Genomic DNA, 23,464 nt, shown 5'->3' with positions numbered 1-23,464 from the left:
CTCCATGTTTAGAGATGCTTCACCACAGATCTTCCCCTGCAGGCACAAAGCGTGTGGTTGCTCCGCGCAGCACATCACTGTATGTATGATGTAACCGTCCAAAGATGGAACAATGTTCACAAAAAAAAGCCCAACTACTCTATTCTGCTGTTGGAGTTCTGTCAAGTTTAAAAAACACACAATGGAACATATTTGCTGGTCAGAAGGGTGTAAGAACTGCAGCCAGAAATGCATTCAATCTTTTGCATTCAATATTAGATCCGAGTTTGTGGTTTTAAATTTCTTACTGTTGCGTGATTCAGAATGATTTGGTTGGAGAACAAAATAGCAACAGGCAAAAACAGTGACATAAGGGCTCTAGTACTATCCACCCTAAAATTAGAGCGAGGGCTGCTCCAGGACGTCCAGCTCTCTGCATGTTGTGGAAAAATAGTTTAATGTCGAGAGACGAAACCCCTTCAACACGTCTTCGTCCACAGAAACCGCCGTCCCATCACACAGCTGCTTTTACTGGAGACACGGAGCTGATCCAAATCATTACGTCAACTTTACTGTAAGAGGGAACACGGTCACCACAGAGGGAGGGGGGGCAGGTGTATGAGCCCAGAATGAACCTACTCAGATTGTGTTACATGCAAACACAGAGGACAGCGGTTCATTGTGCTGCATTAATTACATAAGCAGGAAAAACACAAGATGTTACTTAGACATCTAACTAAATATAACTCAGTGTAATGTAAAATAAATATAACTACTACTTATAAATAATTTATTACTTATTCAAGTTACAAACATTACAGTTGCACAGAATGTTTGTTTCTGTTATTACATAATTTTTAAAAATTTGTCAAGTTATTAATCCCACAGAACTCCATCAATCAAGGCTCAGACTATCAATGAATAAAGAAAAATAAAGTCTTCAACTTTTTTTGTTAAAGTTGAAATAGGCGTAATTATTAATGCTTAATAATTGCATTGTGGGATATGTAGTTTTTGGTCACACAATGACCATTTATGCTCTCACGGGCCACGTAAAACGATGTGGCGGGCCATATTTGGCCCCCGGGCCTTGAGTTTGACCCATGCGCTCTAGACGTTCCCTGTGATGAGAGAACAGGCCGTATACTGTTCTTCAGCAGCTCCACTCTCTTTATGGCTCCCCTCCTGCCAGACTTCTCCACACATCAACTCTGTGTTATCATTATTGTCTATTTTTACTGTTTTAAGTGAGGCATTCAATTCACGTCTCTCATTTTAAAGGAAACACAACATTCCTTTATTTCAAGCATAAAATTTAATTCAAAACACATCAGTCCTAAAAATTAACAACCATGAGAACAACATGGAAGATACAGAATGAGTATAGAGCAAAAAAGTTGGAAAATAAAAAGACCACAAAACCAGTTTGTGGTCTCAATAAAGTTCCTCTTTGAATTGATAACTTTATTTTAACAGGACTTTTTAACTAATTTTCCCTTCAATTCAAACTTAAGGAAATAGATCCTCGTCTACCTCAGCCTGTCCAGCACATCTAGAGCCAGAGAGGCCCTCTGCTGCTGCAGCACCAGCCGGGCGTGCTCCATGGGGCAGGAGAACTGGGGCAGGGCAGGTATGGAGTCCAGGGCCCGCTGGGAGTGGAATGCTTTGGCTTGGGCCCGAGTGGACAGCGTGTGCATGTGGTGGACCTGGTCCGGCTCCAGAGTCCCTTTACTCTGTCTGAAGGTCATGACAAGGGCGCTCAGGTGTCGGTGGAGCATCTTCACCCACTGCACAGGCTCCGCCCACAGGTTCAGATCCCCTTTCTCAAACAGGACGTCCTCTTCGTCCTGGTCACGACAGAAACAGCAGAAACATTTAGTTTACTTCAGTGTCATAGGCTTTAACATCAGTGAGTCCCACAGACCACTCCTGTCTGATGGGCAGTGAGGGGGGGTTATATTCACACTGAGGCTGAGATGAAGAGAGTGTGTGAACCGAAACGATGAGCTCATAAACAACAAAATCTGTTGTTACGACTTATTCTGTCCACAGTCCATCACCAATAGATCTGTAGTTAGCAAGAATGTTGATTAAATATGAGTACTGTTTGTACGTTTGTACATTAGAGTAATAATGACATTTAAATGAACTCAGACAGCAATTATAGATTGAAATTTAATAAATAACAACTTACGAGCAATTCAACTTACAAACAATTCAACTTACGAACAATCTCTCAGAACTAATTGTGTTTATAGGTAGAGGACTACCTGTAAATACATACAGTATATATACAGTGTATATATAGTGTATATATACACTATACAGTACGTATATATGTGTGTATATATACTATATATACGTGTATGTATGTGTGTGTGTGTATGTATATATATATATATATATATATATATACTGTATATACACACACACATATACACATATACAGTATATATTAGTGCTGTCAGGCGATTAAAAAAATTAATCTAATTACAGGATTTGTAATTAATTAATCTAATTAATCACATTTTAATCTCATACCTGCTAAAGGCCCCCTAATAAAGAATTTGAATTCTAGGACATTACAAAATTGTAGTGCATGACTAATCAATAGAATACACCAAGAAGACAAGATTTGAAATCCGCATTTTTATTGGTTAAGTGTGCTTTATAAATGAAATTCAAAAGAAAAAAGGTCAAGCACATCAGCAAACCAATTAGCCCAGGTGCATTTCTCAAAAATACAACACAAATACAGTTAAATAAATAAAATTCAGAAATAAAATAAGGCTGAGTCTCAAATAGGCACATAAGCAGACTCTCAATCAAAATGAATACTAAAGTTGACTCAATATAGCAATTCACAATGAATAGTAGAACATGCCTCTAAATAAGGCAACTAAATAGCAAGATGTCAACAGGCTTTTCCTTTAAAAGGGTAAGATAACGTTCAACTCTGTGTCCTTGACGTGTTTTGCATTTAAATGATACGTTAGGCTGGAGCTGCTTCAGTGATACGAAGATTCTCTTTTACAAAAGGTACAAATAATAATAATAATAATAATAATAATAATAATTGATTAGATTTATATAGCATTTTTCTGGACACTCAAAGACTTTCCATCAGATCCATTATTCCTCCACTCCTTCTTCATACCTGGTGGGGGTAGCCACAGCTGCCCTGGGGCAGACTGACGGAGGGTCTACGGGGCAGAATCACTGCGTTTTTGTTGATAGTCCCATCTTTGTTCTTTTTATAAATAAACTTTCCGCCCAAAGGTCCCAGTAGGCTTACCTCGCTCTCCTGTGTCGTGTCCATCTCTCTTGTCAATCACCCTGCTTAGTGATGTGACGCTGGGGATCGAAGCTCCAACGCGTGTGCCGAACAGGAGAGGTGCGTTCCCGCGAAGCGCGTATCGAGGCATGCTTCATCGAAGGGAGGAGCTGTAAATGATGACGTCCAAAGCATCGCCGGCAGCGAGGCTTCGGGCGTGTCTTCCATATCGACGCTCCCATCACGGGAACGCCCCGCTACGCGGCAGATACCACGTGACCGATTTCGCTTGCGACACGCGCTGCAACACCGATATAAAGCGATCACACTCCATTCAGAATGTGGTGGAGAGTTGTGGTTAGATAGTGTGGAGACAGTTAGGAATTTAGATAGCGTTAAGATATATTCTGGAGCGAGGTATAGATAGTGTGGAGAGAGTCAGTTTAGGAGATTCAGGAAATGGAACCTGCCCCAGTGGAGAAAATGTTTCTAAATAAAAACTAATGATGTCACCAAAGCATAATCACTGGCTATACATCAGTGTTACAGAAACACGATCATTGTCCCAACCCCAACCACCCTGCCCTCACTGTACAGGTTTATTTGGACATGAGGAAAAAGAAAATAATCAGTCCATGGTGCTGGTGTGTGTGTGTGTGTGTGTGTGTGTGTGTGTGTAATACAAACAAGCAAACCTTGGTTTGGGAACGCTGTAAATATCGTACAAATCTGAATTCCACCAGAAAATTTGCAACTTTTTGTCTAGGAAGTCGAAAAAAATTTGGAAGTTGAACGCAAAACAAACGCCTTTTTCTCGCTGCCAGGCGTGCGAAAAGTCCAGAGAAAATGTGACGGTAATGTGCTTTTTCTTTTAGTTTACTGTATTCAAGAATTTTCCACTTAATCTGCGTTCCATTGCCTATGGTACGAGTTACGGTACCGGAAACTTCTGACCAAAGACGACAATAACTTGCATCTCGGGCTAACCAGATTTGTTTCTCATGTTTGCTTCCTTCTTTTACATTCCTTTGATATGTTTCATTACTATACAATTTGATATATAAACGACATAACATGTTGAAAAAAGGTAATTTTCTAGCGTCTTGGAACGGATTAAGACCATTTACATGATTTGAAATTGGAAAATTGTATTTGGAATTCGAACAAATTGCTATTCGAACAGCCTTCCGGAACAAATTGTGGTAGGAAACCGAGGTTTTCCTGTATATATTATATACAGTATATACTTTATATATATAATCATTAAACTATACATGTTTTGCTGTGAACCGATTGCGATGAAAGGCTTCAATGCTTCATGGGGCTTCATCTGCCCATCACTAACCCTGCTTTTGACGAGTGGCGCAGGTAGGAAGTGACATCACTGCAGCCTACGGGTCCCTCAATGGGCCAAATTTAAAATGCTTGCGCATTGACTTGCCCCTGGCGATTAATTGCGTTAATTTATATATGTATATATTAGGGCTGTCACTTTATTGCGTTAATTAGATTAATTAATTACGCTGCAAGTCAATGCGCAAGCATTTTAAATTTGGCCCATTGAGTGACCCGTAGGCTGCAGTGACGTCACTTCCTACATGCGCCACGACACAGGAGAGCGAGGCAAGCCCACTCGGATCTTTGGGTGGAAAGTTTATTTCTAAAAAGAACAAAGATGGGACCATCAACAAAAACGCAGTGATTCTGCCCCGTAGACCCTCCGTCAGTCTGCCCCAGGGCAGCTGTGGCTACACACGTAGTTACCACCACCAGGTATGAAGGAGGACTGGATGAATAATGGATCCAATGGAAAGAGTCTTTGAGTGTCCAGAAAAGCGTTATAGAAATCTAATCCATTATTATTATTAATATTGTTATTATTATTATTATTATTATTATTATTATTATTATTGTCTTCTTCTTCTTCTCCTTTGGGCTTTTCCCCTCAGGGGTCGCCACAGCGAATCAGTGTCCTCCATCTAACCCTGTCTTCTCATCCTCTTCTCTCACACCAACTACCTTCATGTCCTCTTTCACTACATCCATAAACCTCCTCTTTGGTCTTCCTCTAGGCCTCCTGCCTGGGAGTTCAGAACTCAGCATCCTTCTACCAATATATTCACTATCTCTCCTCTGGACATGTCCAAACCATCTCAGTCTGGCCTCTCTGACTTTATCTCCAGAACCTCTAACATGTGCTGTCCCTCTGATGGACTCATTCCTGATCCTATCCATCCTGGTCACTCCCAGAGAGAACCTCAGCATCTTCATCTCTGCTACCTCCAGCTCTGTCTCCTGTCTTTTCCTCAGTGACACTGTCTCTAGACCAAACAACATCGCTGGTCTCACCACTCTTCTATCACACATCACACCTGACACTTTCCTCCACCCGTTCCATCCTGCCTGGACACGTTTCTTCACCTCTTTTCCACACTCTCCATTGCTCTGGACTGTTGACCCTAAGAACTTCAAATCCTCCACCTTTTTGATCTATTCTCCCTGTAACCTCACTCTTCCACTTGGGTCCCTCTCATTCACACACATGTACTCTTGTCTTACTGCGGCTAACCTTCATTCCTCTCCTTTCCAGGACAAACCTCCACCTCTCTAGCTTCTCCTCCACCTGTTCCCTGCTCTCACTGCAGATCACAATGTCATCTGCAAACATCATAGTCCATGAAGATTCCTGTCTAACCTCGTCTGTCAGCCTGTCCATCACTATAGCAACAAGAAGGGGCTCAGAGCTGATCCCTGATGCAGTCCCACCTCCACCTTGAACTCCTCTGTCACACCTACACACACCTCACCACTGTCTTACAGTCCTCATACATGTCCTGCACCGCTCTAACATACTTCTCTGCCACTCCAGACTTCCTCATACAATACCACAGTTCCTCTCTGGGCACCCTGTCATCAGCTTTCTCCAGATCTACAAAAACACAATGCAGCTCCCTCTGGCCTTCTCTGTACTTCTCTATCAACATCCTCAGATCAAATACTGCATCTGTAGTACTCTTTTTTTGGCATGAAACCATACTGCTGCTCACAAATGTTCACTTCTGCCCTTAGTCTAGCTTCCACTACTCTCTCCCATAACTTCATTGTATGGCTCATCAGCTTTATTCCTCTGTAGTTGCTACAACTCTGCACATCTCCCTTGTTCTTAAAAATGGGCACCAGCTCACTTCTCCTCCATTCCTCAGGCATCTTCTCACTATCTAAGATCCTGTTGAACAACCCAGTCAGAAACTCTACTGCCACCTCTCCTAGACACTTCCAAACCTCTACAGGTATATCATCAGGACCGACTGCCTTTCCACTCTTCATCCTCTTCAATGCCCTCCTCACTTCATCCTGACTAATCTTTGCTACATCCTGGTCCACAACAGTCACCTCTTCTAGTCTTTGTTCTCTCTCATTTTCCTCGTTAATCAACTCTTCAAAGTACTCCTTCCATCTTCCCCATCACACTACTGGCACCTGTCAATAGACTTCCATCCCTATCCTTAATCACCCTAACCTGCTGCACGTCCTTCCCATCTCTGTCTCTCTGTCTTTCCAACCGGTATAGATCAGTCTCTCCCTCCTTACTGTCCAACCTAGCATACAAGTCCTCATAAGCTTCTTGTTTGGCCTTTGCTACCTCTACCTTCACCTTACGCTGCATCTCCCTGTACTCCTGTCTACTCTCCTCAGTCCTCTCAGTGTCCCACTTCTTCTTAGCTAACCTCTTTCTCTGTATACACTCCTGTACCTCCTCTTTCCACCACCAAGTCTCCTTATCTACTTTCCTTCCAGATGACACACCAAGTACTCTCCTCCCTGTCTCCCTGATCACATTAGCTGTAGTTGTCCAGTCATCTGGAAGCACCTCCTGACCACCCAGAGCCTGTCTTAACTCCTTCCTAAAAGTCATGCAACACTCTTCCTTTTTCAGCTTCCACCATTTAGTCTTCTGCTCTGCCTTTGTCCTCTTCATCTTCCTCACCACCAGAGTCATCCTACACACCACCATCCTATGCTGTTTGGCTACACTCTCACCTACCACTACTTTACAGTCACTGATCTCCTTCAGGTTACACCGTCTACACAAGATGTAGTCTACCTGTGTGCTCCTACCGCCACTCTTATAGGTCACCCTATGGTCCTTCCTCTGTTGTTATTATTATTGTCTTCATATCACTGAAGCAGCTCCAGCCTAACGTATCTTCTAAATGCAAAACATGTCAAGGACACAGAGTTGAACGTTGTCTTACCCTTTAAAGGAAAAGCCTGTTGACATCTTGCTATTGATGTTGCCTTATTTAGAGGCATGTTCTACTATTCATTGTGAATTGCTATATTGAGTCAGCTTTAGTATTCATTTTGATTGAGAGTCTGCTTATGTGCCTATTTGAGACTCAGCCTTATTTTATTTCTGAATTTTATTTTATTTAACTGTATTTGTGTTGTATTTTTGAGAAATGCACCTGGGCTAATTGGTTTGCTGATGTGCTTGACCTTTTTTCTTCTGAATTTCATTTATAAAGCACACTTAACCAATAAAAACGGGATTTCAAATCTTCTCTTCTTGGTGTATTCTATTGATTAGTCATGCACTACAATTTTGTAATGTCCTAGAATTCAAATTCTTTATTTGGGGGCCTTTAGCAGGTATGAGATTAAAATGTGATTAATTAGATTAATTAATTACAAATCCTGTAATTAGATTAATTTTTTTATATACACACATATACATCACACACACACATACACACACACACACACACACACACATATATGTATACACTCACACACATCTACAAATATATCATGTCAGGTTGGAAACTTGGACACCCTCCAGTTACCATACGGTTAGATTACCTGACAGACTCGCACCAGACTGGAGGGTCCGTCGGTGACTTCTCCATCACTGCTGTCCTCGTCTCCCAGCAGCCACTCTGTCAGCGTGAGGACACCCACTGGAACCTGCCCCCACACCTCAAACAGCCGACACAGGAGCCCCACACCTGAGTCCAGGGCAACGGCAGGACACACGGAGACACCTGTCCCACCAGAGGACACATTTAAGAGTTAATGACCTTTAAACCTGTTGGCAGACACAAAACAAGTGACGATGTGAACACATGAACGTGAGGCGTCATTAAGGGACAGCTGAGCTCCAATTCTGTTGTTACCTTACAGGTAAAGTTCATCTATTAATCATCGCATCTATTTAATCATATTTACTGAACCGTGGTTACTTTTGGTTAGAAAGTTGTGGAAACATTATAGAGGCGAGTATTTAGTGATCTACCAATCAGTAAAAGAATATGTCTGATCAATCAGAATAATCCACACAGTCCATTCCCAGATTCGGACGTCCACCTAATAAAAATCACAGAAATAAATCATCTGTAATATTTTTTTCTAGACGACTCTAAAACTTGACCTAAGATGCAATCTGTGTATTATGAGCCTCACTGTACGTAGAATATTAAGATTATTATCATGGTTATTATCTGGATTATTATGTAGACTATTATGAGGATTATTATCAGTTTAGTTACTCGCTAAACCCTTATTTAGATTAATATGTTATCTGGTCTATTGTCTGTCCCATTATCCTGATTTTATTATTTGACTAATGGTTTTTTTTCCAGATTATTATCTAGAGTTGTACTGTATCATGACTGTGATCTGGACCTTTGGATTATTATATGAATTTTTATTTTTAATATCATCTGTTCCATCATCTGGATTATCCAAAACTTTAAATGGATAATTATATTGATTTATTTAAACTATTATTATCTGGAGCATTGCGTTCATTATCTGGACTATTATCTGAATTACTTTCTGTCGTTGGAATTGTAATGTAAAGTTCTGTAATGATCATTTAATTCAGACAATAGTTATAAACAAATTCCCTAATCAGCATTTCAATCTGGACCCACACCAACATTTTATGGATTTGTCCATGACCCCCAGCCCATCATGAACACAAAGTGTCATCAAATGTGGTTCAAAACTTTCTATATATTCCAGTTGATTGGGGAAGACGAACCCCAAACTGACGGACACGGTAACCTCCTCAACAGGATAACTGATCTGTTTGTATTATAATTTACTGATATGTATATTGAAAAAAATATAATATGACAACGCTAAATATGAATAAAGATGATAATTTTACAATGGGCTTATTACTCAAGTAAGTTTTAATTTAATAGTGATTTAATAAGTAATTTATGAATGTCTACATTAACTTACCATTCCAGGCTGATGGATACAGCTCTATTGGCTTCTCTGAATACAGTTTTACAAAAAGTGACAATGTTGCATCATATGTAATGTCGGAGCAAAGATATATATTTCTAAAACCAAATAATAATAGAAAACATTATAGTAAAAATAGAAATTCCAGGTAACTACATTAATAAGTCAGCGTTGGTGCCTGAGTCACACATTGCTCTGCTGTACTTTCTCAAATAATATACAGTATATGGGAATTGGGATGTCTCCAAAATGTATCCAGAACCAGCAAAACGTCTTCAAATTTAATGTTCATGAGTTCAAAGAAACCAAACCTTCAGTCTATCACACTGCAGACGCTGACCTGAGGACAAATAGCAGATAAACTGAATGACCTTAGAATTAAAAGTTTGACAACCTGCTAAAATCTGATATTTGTCTCATGTGTTCATTATGTTGATTCCAATATATCTTTTATTAATCTTGATAAGATTTTGTGGAGAAATTCTTGGCTTCATTCCTGTGATTTTGTTGCAGACGCCAATCTAATATAAAAAACAGTTACACTAGATTCTAATAAATAAAAAAAGTAGTTACTTTATCTGGAGTATCAACATTATTTCTACACATCCCGACTGATATCTCTTCACAATTTTAGCCTGATGAATTGTGGGATTGTCATCCTGGAATCTGTCATCAGTTCTGACCTGAAGAAACGTCTCCAACCAACCAAAAGCAAGTCCAGTTGATTCTTTTTTGCTCTTTTTAATCCATTTATAGGAAAAACTGATGCTTTTATATATTCATGGAGTCAGCTGACCTGATTTTCTGAACGTGTCTCACAAAGTTCAGTTGAGAGGCTGAGGCGCTGCGGCGCTAACGTAATGTAGGGTCTGTTTAAAGCACGTCCTTCATGTTCACCTCCATTCATCTGTGTCACTAGTAGTAAATGAATGAACTGAAAGGATGTTCTCAACAGGCAGCAAACAAAGTTAGTCTACATTTATAATGGCTCACTGACAAGGACCCGGACACACGGACGTGTCAGCGTGTGAGCAGGAGATTTTCACGATGATGTCAAGGTTTGATCATTAAAGGATTTTTTTTTTTTTCCCATGCTAACAGAGTGATGATGATGATGAGAAGATCAACAGATGTCTCAAAGTTAACGAACGACGTCTGTAAACGGGTCTCAGTCGCTCGTCTGTCTGTCCGTCCGCCCACCATGTGAGCGCGGCAAAAATCCTGAACGGGATTTTTATTCAGACCAAAGCTAAGTCTGACCTTAATCCTCCTAGAAATCAGACATTTTTTGGTCCGAGTCTGAAAATTAATTCCTGCATTCATTTCCAGTTGAATAAGTTACTGTAAAATACAGCACACCCATTCTAATTTCTAGTGAATAACAATAATAATATAATATTATTATAATACATAATATATAATAATATTTATCACCACATTATAACTGTTAATGTGTTTACAGAGGGAAACTGTCTTTACATTTACCACAACTCCTTCATGTAATATGAACTGAGTATATACTGTACATACACCACATTGATTTAACACTGAATATGAAGTAACAACCTAATTGTTAATTATTTTAGAATTTGTATTTGGATGAAATCTTGGTTGTCTGATCAGCAGCAAAACAGCAAATTCAAATAAATGAAATGGCGCTTCAAGTTAAACTAGAGCTGCTTTCAAAAATAGTTTTTTTTCTTTCTTTTTGAGCTTTTGCTGCACGACCCGGTTGTGTTCCCACATCCACGTCAAAGGATCAGAGCCGTCAGCTCCATCTGAAGCAGCAGATTGGACTGAAGCTCGACAGGTGTTTGAATTCTAAACCAACAAGGCTGAGTAAAACTAAATACGGTGAGGCTAGTTCATAAAAATCTTCTAGAGACTGTTAGTCACGCCCGATTTTGAAAAACATTTTTACCATTTTAGTGCCACAGTTTGTGAGCTTTGGAGCGTCTAAAGTCCCTAAAAAAAGGAGAAGCAAACAGATCATTTCTGCAAAAACAAAAGTAGACCCCCGTAATCAGATCACAACGATAACTTTTCTCTCTCCGAGATTGAAAAACGTGCTGAAATGTGAGGAATGTCCTCCTCTGTATGCGCCGACTGCTTGTTGAAAGCTGAACTGCTTTCCAAGTATTCCGCTGGAGACAGAAGTAAATGTAATTGTGATGATTCTCAGCGTCCAGCGGGTTGATTTAAACACCTTTGAGATAACCATGACCTGGATCACTGAGAATCTACACAAACATCATGATGACTTCATTAAATGCTGCTGTGGCCATGGGAATACAATGTTCCAGCAGCCCCAGTATTTAACTCCACAACCATCACTTAGATTTCATTTCGCAGCAGAAACACAACATTTTCCTAACTAGACAAAGATGTGATTTTTTGTTTTTTGGATTGGCTCTCACTGGCATAAATTCAACTATACTGGCAAAGGAAATTGATGCATTTGATGCTAAACTGCTTATTTTGTGTAATTTCTTAATTCTGTGTTGTGTGCTAGATTGTTTCTGTGTGTACAACACAAATAGGAAAAGAATTCAACACAATTTTTGTGATTACCAAAACATTATCAGTAACTAAACCTGAATGGATGAAAAAACAACAACAACAACAACATGTAGACTTAAGATTGACCCAATCAGAGTCCAGACCTGAATCCTATTGAGAAGCTGTGTCATAACCTTAAAAAGGCTCAAAAACCCTCCAGTTAGGCTGAATTACAACAATTCTGCAAAGATGAGTGGATCAAAACTCCTTCATCGCACCGCACCAGACTCACTGCCACTAATACTTAAATTTGTCTGATGATCTGAAAATGATGTTGATGTTGAAGCATGAATAAAACTTTGAAAGTTGTAACACAGCCCTGGTTCTTCCCTATTATGGGTTGAGTCTCATTATATAGACTGAACAACAGCAAATGTCTGGATTATTTCTGCTGCAGTTATGAGTGTGCATGAAAAACAAAAGGACTGGTTTTCCATCTTGCCAGTGTACCTGCGTTGAGCAGAGGAGCTGGTGCAGACAGGAAGTCGGAGGCCGAGTCTCGTACGTCCTGGTCTTCATCCTGCAGCAGCGTGAACACACTCCTCCAGAGGGACACCGTCGTGGACAGACCTGAAACACACAAATCCATAGATACTCACAAGTCCTGATTTATAGCATGTTTTATAAATGATTTTTATTATCCCTTAAGTTTCATGGAACAAAGAACTTTTTCCTTTGCTGAGTGTTCATTGGCTGTCAGGAGGCAGAGACCCACCCAGGGGCAGCTGAGGGTTACTCAGCACAGCGGGGGTACAGCTGACCAACACCTTGGCAGCGGTTTGCTTCACCTCCACTGGAAGCTCCTCACTGCAGAGCGAACACACCAGCCCCCCCCACCGAGCGACACCAGCCACAGCCCCCACACCCTAGTGGGCAGACGGATCACAGACAAGTGTGTTCAGTTTCACTGAAGCATTTTTGAACAATCAGAGCTTTCAGTCACATAGAACGGTCAGGGTACACATAATTACATACTCACAATATATTTTTAATATACAGTATATCACATATATCATATATATTATATGAAATAAAAAAACTGAGGGTCTCTGTTTATTTGATTTATTTATAATGAGGTTTACACTGAAAATTAATCATGGCCTTTTAATTTCAGTCCAGTTACCCAGAACAGACAGTTTTAGCTGACACCAGACTTTACCTGGGGGTCGTCTGTCACCATCTGGAGCACCTGCTGAGAGACCAGCATCAGGGTAGAACAGTGGAGCTCCACCCTGAAACACAACATCAAACTTCTTTATTTAAATGCCTCTAATGGAAGAAAAATCCTCCTCGGTGGCTCCAAATTACGTTTATCAAGTTCTACATGATTTGAGTGAGGGTGGAAAACATTTTGACAGCTACTTGGATTTCTAAATACCAATAAGCAGTTCCTCCAAACCCTGTAATTTAACACGTTGGTTTAGTGAGGGGAAAATGAGCGCGTGCTCCTCAGGTGGTTCAGGAAACCATCACACCCACATCACATTCCCCCATCGCCAACTCAACACTCAGCACTCCACTGCACGGCTTTGAAATCCACAAAGGCAGATTGACGGCACTCACCGCGTGGATCACAAAGAAGACCAGCGTATCCAGCAACCCAATCTGATCCGAAGCCGGGTTCTGATCTTAATCCGCGAGGAAAGTCGATCCGTCGCTCCAGAGTTTGTGTTCAGAGAAGGTTCAGGAGCTTAAAGCCTTTGTAATCCAATCCGTAGTGAAGCCCGTGTTCTCACGTCGGGGGAACAAAAGTACGGCGGCGGTTTGTCAGGGAAGGTGTGACTGTCAGTACGTACACATGTCACTGCTGGACGTAGGCCGACTCAGTGGTGGTGACCGCTGTGACTCACGAGTCTAAACATCACCTGCGTGGTCTGCGGGTCAGGTGTGTGCAGCTGAGACGCCTTTCAGAGCCCAGATGTCAGCTTTCATTCATATTCACTGCTGAACACAACAGACACGACACACAGGTGGTGCAGGTGTGCACGAGTGGATGTACACCTCTACCGGACCATCATGCATCAGGGGTCCTGTCTCTGTTGACTGTTGCTAGCTTTTGCACTGGCCTGAAGTCAAGCCCTTTTTATTTCTAAAGCCTCCTGCGTCCACCAGATCAACATACAAATACGTGCCTGTTGTAATCTCAATCTGTGTGTGTAATCTGAGGCTTCAGATCTATTTCAGCGAGGACCTGCCTCCTCCAGATGCTGATGACGGAGAAGAGGTGAAGCCAAGCGCTACAAACTGCACTGACAGACGTACTGATGGCGTGTTCCGCTTCTCCTGTGATCTGACTTTCTGTCGCATGACGGCCGACTTATTCCCGCTGTGTAATCCACTGAGGGATTGTGATGTGATTTAGATTATATACACACAGTGGCTGTTCTCTATGGGATGCCACACAACTCAAGTGGAGGGAGCCACAAAACAACGATGGAACTGAAGGAGACACGACGCGTACAAGACCACACGACCAGGGCGGCACGCCTGGGATGCTGCTGCTAGCGTGTGTCACGGAGTCCCACAACATGTGTGTGTGTGTGTGTGTGTGTGTGTGTGTGTGTGTGTGTGTAGAGAACAATGCAATCACAGATTTCTACATTAAAAATGACTTCAGGATGCACAGAGGAGATTTTTTGCAGATGTGGCGTCTCTACCTGCTAGCAGATTTCTCGGCTACGCCCAGAAGGCGGAGCAGGACCTCCTCCGGGGACAAAACGTTGACGCCGTCCCTCCACTGGAGCCTCCTGGTGGAGCCCATCACACGGAGAACAGAGAAGACCTGAGAAGGGAGAGGCAGACACACCCAGAGACTTATTTTCCGTACATGTTAAACGAACAGACTTCACACCTTCATCACATTTGCAACACCAACAAAATCCTAGAAAGTGCTGACGGGTAGAGGACATTAGGCTTGTGAAATTCCCGCCCCCCTAGAATCAACAAACATCTCTCTCATTACAATTTGTCGTCAACAACTCGGACATTAAATGTTTTTCAACCACTTCATTCTATTTCGACAAATGCCCCCAAGTTAGTGACTCCACTAGTAAACGGATGGATACACCATCAGCTGAGATCGGATCTCGTTCTTTACCACGTGAGCACTACGCCTTGTTCTTCTGCTCCTGATCCCGGTCCAGGGTCAGAGGTCACCCTGGAGGTGAGCTATGGTAATCGGCTTGCAAACCTGGTGTGTCTCTGGCAAAAAGCGAAGCTCCACCAAACAGGACAGAAGCTTTAAACATTAACAGCTAGCCTGTAAAACAGTGCCAGTCAAAGAATGCACAACCCCAAAGAACTAAAGCACACACACACACACACACACACACACACACACACACACACACACACACACACACACACACAGAAACAGAGTGTTGCGTGCTCGGTTTGTCCCTCTGAAGCCGATTAGCGTCTCACATGAGCATCTGCAGACGGATCAGGAGTAAAAGTCCCCGTGGCCCCGTTGAAGCTATGATCAACTGGAAACTGCATGAATTTATGTATTCAGGTATTTCCTGGATGGGGCTCATTGCTGTGTGGAAGCAGGCTGCATAATGCAACCAGAAAACAAGCAGGCATTGGAAAACGAAACAAAAAGCAGCTCTACCGACGGTTGTGTGTGGTCCCACCTTGGCCAGACACTGAGGGTGTGTCTCGTGAAGAGAAAGGCTGGTTATGATCCCCAGGGTGGTCTCATCCAGCCAGCAAGAACTCTTTTCCTCATCCTCCTGCAGCCTCCTCAGGACCCCCCCCAGGGCCAGCTGCCTCACCTCATACTGGGGGCTCTGCAGCAGAGAGTGCAGGAGCTGGCTCGTCGTCTCAGCGCCCCCCCACAGACCGGGGATCCCCACGCTAGCCCCGAGGCCCAGGCGGGCGAGACTGAGGAGGTACTGGGTGCTGCCTGGGGCCGAGCCGGCCAGAGAAGCGTCTCGCACAAAGAGTTCAGAGGTCATCAGGACGGATAAAGCTTCTTGACGGAGAAGATCGACTTCGGATTCTGGAAATGCAGGATGAGGACATTCACAAGAGCAATATTTAAATGATAACATTTGTTCATCTGATGGATGGTGTGAGTTGGGGATGGTCACACAAACACAGAGGTTCATCTCTGGCACGATGCTTTTAAAAATAAACTCACGCAAAAAACTTTAGATTGAAAATTTCATTACTTCAGAACTCAAAAAGAGAAACTGCTCTAGAAAGTTATCCTGACATGCTGCACGAGTCTTTACAAAGTCTCAAATAAAAACACATCAAGGTTCAGATCTGAACTGAACTCCATCACGTTGCCATGACGCTCTGAATTATACGGAGACACGAGAATAAACCACCCATGATAACAACTGTATCATAAATTACAATATTTTTTTCTTGTTCTTAATTTACCAAAGCATTTATATATATATTTTTTTTTTTAAATTTAATATTTTTTTGAATATTTTGAGGCCTGTCAGTGGACTTTGGTGGACCACACGTCACCCATTATTTTTCCTCCTCCAGCCCTTTACATGTACAGTAACACGGCAGCATGTGAACACGGAAACGCTCCCAGTGGCCTCCTGCTGTCAGTCTGATCCCTTCTTTTGGAACCTTTTTTTTTTTTAGAAAAGGCTGCCTCAGTCTGTTTGGAAATGCCCACGGCCGTGCCAAACCAGCCACCTGTGGACACACACTGGCAGCAATACACACGTAAATAACCACACATACACACACACACACACACACACACACACAACCACCGCTCTGAAATTTAAGAATAATCCAGAGGCCGGGCCACAATAGAGAAACCCAATGCCATTCTAAAGCTGTGCTCCTCCCTACACACACACACGCGCACACACACACACACACACACACACACACACACACACACACACACACACACACGCGCGCGCGCGCGCACACACACACACACACACACACATAGTGTAACTCAATCTGGTCATACCCAAAACACAGACTGACAAAAGAGCGGGAAAAACCACATTCCTCCAGAAATGACCAGGTTACCATGGAGATGGGCCAGTTTTATAATAGAACTTAATCTTTAAAGAGTGTCTGTGGTCAAATAATCATAACCTTTATTTATATAATCATAAATATTTCATCTATTTAAATAAGCAAAAACTTAATTAAAATAACCTTAACCTTTATTAAAATAAGCATAGCCTATTTATTGATGCCTTTTTATTACTATGCCTATTTATGATTTTCTATTTATATATTCTTGATGGGTTATTTATAACGTTTTTTTATTACTTATTTTTCTGTGTTTTGTGTACTCTCTGTGCTGTGAGCGACAGAGATGTTAATTTCCCTGATGGAACCTCCTTGAGGGATCAATAAAGTTATACTCCACTCTCTCTACTCTAACCTACTGGTTAAAGTCGGGGTAGGGGCCAAAACCTCTATCTTGGTTAAGGTGAGAATCAACATTTCAACTTCAATGAAACAAAAGGGAAGCAAATAAAAAGGAAGAAAGCAGGTACAAATTTAGAAACGACTCCTCACGGAGAATAAGTCAGAATAAATTTATATCTAAGACTGAAAAAAAGAGGGGAGAAAAGAACGACTTGGAGGAGGTAACAGTAACAAGGAACACCATCATTAGTGAGGATGCAGAGCTGTTTCCTTTTTTTTTGATGGAATTTCTTCAAATATTGAGTGGAGGACGGAGGAGGAGTCAGCCTTTCTCCGCCATCGTTCTCCCACAGCTATTTATTGTAATGCTTTTTGTCCGTTTTTGCTGTTTTTGAGCAAATATGCTGCTGAACTGCATCCAGATTCCAAACCTGTGCTCGCCAGTTGACATTTTTGGATCGTCTTACGTATTGAGGTTCAGTTCCTTCTACCACTGTGAGCAACGCACTGAGATCACGAGCTTGTAATCAGGATAATTCAAACTTTTTCAACAGGTTTCAATGTAACTTTACTGGTAGTTTGGGAGCTGCTGTTTAGATTTGAGCCTCATCCAGAAGATAATAATAAAATACCAGAAAATAGTTGAAAAAGAGCCACAAAAATAGCACCAATTACTCGTGTGAACGTCAACACAGGATCCTTTGTGTCACTGGTGAAACTCTTGTGAGTGAATGTCTGGACAGCATTTAATGGAAATGCCCATTAAATGTACAATGAGACTGTTTCAGTAGAGATGTTTCTCTTTAAAATGTCTATGTTTGAAAAGAAAACTGTTTCTGACAGCAGTGTAAATTGGAAAATGCACAATCCACAAAGTCAAATCCAAGTGTGGGCCGTAAACGTCCCTGTAGCTTCATTCTCTATAGGATATAGAAATATTTTGCTTTTTTAACACTCTGCAATTCTTAACAATGAAATAGATCAAACCTTAATTATATGGATTAAAAACAACTTGTGTCCTACAGTCTGATTACAACTAACAAATGAACTTTAACTCAGTTCATCTCTTTCGTTCATTACGTGACATAGTTTGATACTACGTTCCGCCTGAATACAACATATTTAACTAAAAAAAAGCCCCAGAATGACCCCAGTTATTACCTACCGCCAAGAATACTGGTCTTCATCCCACAAAGAGACATCAACACATCCAGAAAGGCTCCTCTGGTCACCAGACAGACGTTTTGTCTGGAAAGACAATAACCAAATTTGTGCTTAAGAACCTTTGACCTCATGAAAGTTCACCTAAAATGTTCCTAAAACAGTTAAAATTTTATGAAGATCAGACACTTCTTCTGCCTGTCACATCCAAAACTCATAATTTAGTCCTTAAACAGTTGTAACCAGTGGTCTCTTGTTTTGAAGCATCTTGCAGGTCATTGATTCTATCTCGATCATTGTTTTCAACCAACTCTTATTAATGTCTTAATTAGCATGAATGTTCAAACACTACCTTCAATCTGTTTAATTAAAAGGCCTGATTTGAAGTAAAGGCGTCCTGGAAGGGGGAGGACAAAACAGGGGGCCTTTGACCTGTGTTGTCCTCACACCGAGGTGCCCGTCAGGCTCCGCTGTGCTGCGTGATCACAGGCACAGACGTGCTCCGGTGAGCAAGAATTCACCTTGTCATCTTAATAAAGGCTCATCAGTGGAACCGAAGCACAGCCTCATGTTTCAAACCCACTGAACTTGTGTTATCTGCTGCATGCTGAGCAATGGGCAGACCTGACCCCCGGAGGCACAAAAGGAGGCCCCCACAGGGGAATCTGTGCCCATCTTCAGGCCTCATTCCAGGATGAGAGGGTGAGCTGTGTGTGTGTGTGTGTGTGTGTGTGTGTGTGTGTGTGTGTGGTGGTCTCTTTGAAATGGAAACCAAGGCAAAATTTGTACTAGACATTAACATCCAAAGGCAATGAGTGAAACAAGGAGCTTTTCTTTAGATGAACCCGTTTGTAGAGTGGAAGGTGTGCGTTAGCGACTGTATCCCAGTCTGGGCTTACCCAGAGGCAAGCCACACGCGCTGACGGAGCGCTTCACAAATGCCATTTCCTGCTGGGAGGGGTCTGTGTGATTCAGACTGGAAAGAGCGCAGCAGAAGCAGCACCTGCACACACACACACACACACACACACACACACACACACACACACACACACACATACACAAACCCTGAGACCACTGTCGTATGTTACATCCACACAGGAGACACTACCGATGGTAAACATGTCAACATGCCAAAACTCAATGAACCCCTAGAATCCCATCATTCCCTCTGGCCCCCTGTGGGAGAAACATGACAGTAATAGTAAGCCTAACAGATGTTACGCAGACAGACAACGTCTAAGAATTGTCAAAAATCTGTTTCCCATTGAAGAACAAACTTCGTTGACTGGCTGATGTGAAAGTGTGTGACCGAGCCAGTTCGTAACAGGTGGACTGGTGGTTGGGAGTGTTCATGGGCTAGGACGTTGGCTGGCTGGCTGGGGTGTGTATTCTGGGCCTTGGTAAGTATACTCTTTAAGCTGGGGCCATGGCCACAGACCAGTAGGAAGCCATTCATTACGCCGTGCAGGGAAGGAAACGTGGGGAAAAACCAGGCTCAACACATAGCACCAAGCCTGGCCACTGAGTCTTGGTCTGCCCCTTCTCTTCTCTGGCAGTCTCCACACCCAGGCAACACCCATTGTCCCCTACAGAAAGATTACACACCCGTGGGTCCGCCTGCCTCTCGCTGTGAGCTGATTCACAAACTATTGAATGTTTCTGCGAGATTCCACCGTAACAAACAGCCCTGAACAACGAGTCGATGATCTGGACCTTCAATTGTGGACAAATGAACGGACGGACAGTGTTCATGTGTTCGTCTGTTCGTTTGTCCACCAAATACCTTCGCAACCGCTGCAGACAGAAAGATGAAACAAAAGCACGTTACTCAGGCAGCAAAGGGGATGAAAATGAGATGCTGACCTTGAGAAAACTAGGGTCAAATTTCAACTTTTGTACACTCAGGAACTGGATAAGATAGACGAGGGAGGAGGCCAGTGTAAGACCATAGATCAAGGTTAGTGCTTTTATCTATGACAGTAGGTCAGAGCACTACCTTTGATCTTTGACCTACGCAAGTAGATCAGGGTCAAATTTTGAATTCAGGGGTGTCGCGGGACGTTGCCATCTGTGACTACATTGGTTGTAGTTATCAGTTGTTGTATCAGCGTCCCGTCAGACTGTGTGCTTTAGGTGATGTTTCCTAACAGACCATAATAATCCCGACTAAGTAGGACCAGTGTCATCATGTCTCTTGGGGCTTGAATGCAGGGTATGACAGCGTATGGACCCAAACAAGATGATATTAATGCTGCGAAAACAAACAAAAAAAACTGCATTTCTGCAAAAAATATTATTTAAATGCAGACTTTGGGGGGGGCAAATCTTGCATAATACTGAATTGAATTGATGTGGCATTAAACTCTGGTATAAGTCCTGGGTATGATGTTAAACTCCATCCAACCTGGAGAGGAATGGGCACCGCCAGGTTTAATTGCCCAAGACCCAACATATGACGACAACTGCGAGTCGTCTGTGGTGCCCCAACGACCCTCTGGAGTTATGGGATAGGCAAGGCTAGGCTAGGGACGTGCAAGGTGACATGGGGGTTTCTTGCTTCTCTTCAGAATTGTCCCACGCTTCTGTCTTGCCTACAGGCAGTAACATGTAAACCAACACGGACTGTCAGTCCAGTCCTGACACGGTTGGACTTGGGGTGACTCAATAAGTAGTTGGTTGTGAAGGAGACCGAGTGTCAGCCCTGGCTCCAGTGTTGGTGGCATACCCCATGGATTCATTCCTACATAGGAGGTCCAACTTTCTCAATCCAGCCTGGCATGAAGGACAGCAGAATATTTATAGAAAACGCTGCCTCCCTGTTCCTTCTCCTGCAGACCGGTTAGAAGTAGATCCCCTACAGGAGGAGACGCTGGGATAAATGGAGCTTAAATGAATGGGAGATGGTAGGGCAGCAGTTCAGAGGTCTGGAGCAGTTTTCCTTTCATTTACGTCAAGCAAGTTTTTGGATTACACATTCAGAATATCTACGAGCCAATGAACACCTGCATTCTTGCTTAAACTTTATTTAACTTAAATCTTTTTAAAAATTCAGGAGTGGAGGCAATCATTACTATTTGATCATTAATTTAATTTTATATTATTGTTGTACTTTATTCATTAGTTTTGTCCTTCAGTGTTGAAAAGGTAGATAGTGACTTAATATGAGTTTGTAATGACAGATACTGTCAAAGAATACTGTGGGAAAAAACTCCTCTCAAAGCAAAAATGTATTTTTTATGTAAAGTAAAGCTAAAAAAGAATCACGGGGATACTTACATCAAACATTGGATCTTTGTGAATTAATTAGGGTACACCGCATAACAACACTTTAATCAATGACAAATACTGACTCTTATTTAAGTACAAATATTTTAATATCAATGTTTGGATTTCAGTTCAGGTTTTGTTTTCATGGTCAAAGTTTTCTCTTCTCCTTTTAGAGCTTTATAATTTAAAGGAGAAAAAAAAAAACTTGGTGTGTCAGTTCTCGATATGAAAATATCTTGTTTGCCTCGTTTTTTAGTCTGACGGCATGTGTGTGTTTTTCTCACTAAGTGTGTGTTGCAACAAGGCTCACTCCTCTTTGGGCCTGATAAAAATAGTGGTGGTGGATTTGAGGTCCCCTCAGACTCTGTTATCAGCCTGCCCTTCTGTCCCGCCCACTGCCGCAACCACAGACACACCACATGCTTGTGTGTGTGTGTGTGTGTGTGTGTGTGTGTGTGTGTGTGTGTGTGTGTGTGTGTGTGTGTGTGCGTGCAAATACACACACACAGTGAAACTGCAAAAAAAACAAAAAAAACTGTTCATTTCATGGCTCGGTCCAGTCAGACATGCACAAAGAACCATATCAAACAGCACTTCACATAAAGCTAGACAGAGGTATGACAACATAGTCATTTAGGGCAGGCACTGTGGAACTACATCACAGTTATATTTGTACAATTCTACTGCCCCCAAGGAGCCATTTGTTATGCCTATAATGTCCGTGGCTGTGATATATGAGCCAGTTCAGCACCACCACTGAAACCAAAGAGTCGATTCACAAAAACCAACTGAATTCTCAGGAGTAGGAAAACAGTAGAATTAAAAATTAATATATTAAATACAATTTTAAAAAAAATCAACTTCTGTGATTCTGGTTCAATACTTTTAAGACAGGAACCAAGTGCAAGATCTGAATAATACATAATTTTGCACATTTTGAGAAAAGCAAAAAAGTCCAATATAAAGTCCAAAATTAAATGAAATTAAAAATTAAAAATTAAAAATTAAAAATTAAAAATTAAAAATTAAAAATTAAAAATTAAAAATTAAAAATTAAAAATTAATTAGGGGGGATTAGGGGGATTCAGAACTAACTGACCAATTTTCTTGCTTTGAAAATGAATGTGCAGTGTCCCCAATGCATTTGTGTTCATTAAAGTACAATTCATTTGAAAATTTTTGACATTTACTCACCTCTTTAAGGACACTGCTCTTCTTTTGAGCACAACTGTATATATACATGTGTGGACTGGATTGTGCTGATGTGGAGGAAGCTACAGACCTGCAGCAGAGTCCCGTGGATGGAGTTGTGTTGGACGTTGTGTCCGGACTCTGTGGGAAGCTCCTTCAGCAGCGTGTGAACGGTGGACGGGATCTGTGTGAGCAGCACGAAGGGAACGAGGGCCTGAGCCGCCATCGCTCTGGTCCGATACACGGCTGAGTGACCGCATCTGAGGAGCAAACACACACGCAGAACCACCACTAATGTCATGGACCTTTATATTGTATGTTTGAACCGAGGGATATACAGCGGTACCTCTACTTACGAACGTCTCTACATACCAAATGTTCTACTTACGAAACGCCTCAACAGGA

At 41.9% G+C, this 23,464-nt stretch overlaps 1 protein-coding gene across 2 annotated transcripts in view; it reads right to left on the bottom strand.

The window, feature by feature from the left end:
- Positions 1 to 854: 854 nt before the first annotated feature.
- The window catches only part of thada (THADA armadillo repeat containing), a 49,709-nt gene continuing 27,099 nt past the window's right edge, over positions 855 to 23,464 (bottom strand). For both annotated transcript variants that reach the window (XM_068327121.1, XM_068327122.1), the window contains 10 exons: positions 23,151 to 23,319; positions 19,498 to 19,601; positions 18,603 to 18,685; positions 15,706 to 16,073; positions 14,728 to 14,852; positions 13,230 to 13,302; positions 12,786 to 12,936; positions 12,521 to 12,640; positions 8,117 to 8,298; positions 855 to 1,826 (listed from right to left, as the gene is read on the bottom strand). In XM_068327121.1, coding sequence (XP_068183222.1) covers positions 1,509 to 1,826; positions 8,117 to 8,298; positions 12,521 to 12,640; positions 12,786 to 12,936; positions 13,230 to 13,302; positions 14,728 to 14,852; positions 15,706 to 16,073; positions 18,603 to 18,685; positions 19,498 to 19,601; positions 23,151 to 23,319 — 1,693 coding nt within the window. In that variant the 3' untranslated portion in view covers positions 855 to 1,508. The remainder of the gene's footprint in view (positions 1,827 to 8,116; positions 8,299 to 12,520; positions 12,641 to 12,785; positions 12,937 to 13,229; positions 13,303 to 14,727; positions 14,853 to 15,705; positions 16,074 to 18,602; positions 18,686 to 19,497; positions 19,602 to 23,150; positions 23,320 to 23,464) is intronic.

Source organism: Antennarius striatus, chromosome 11 (genome assembly GCF_040054535.1).
Source record: "Antennarius striatus isolate MH-2024 chromosome 11, ASM4005453v1, whole genome shotgun sequence".
Lineage (NCBI taxonomy): Eukaryota > Metazoa > Chordata > Actinopteri > Lophiiformes > Antennariidae > Antennarius > Antennarius striatus.
The sequence above is the reverse complement of the archived record's forward strand: the minus strand, read 5'-3'. Positions and strand labels throughout refer to the sequence as shown.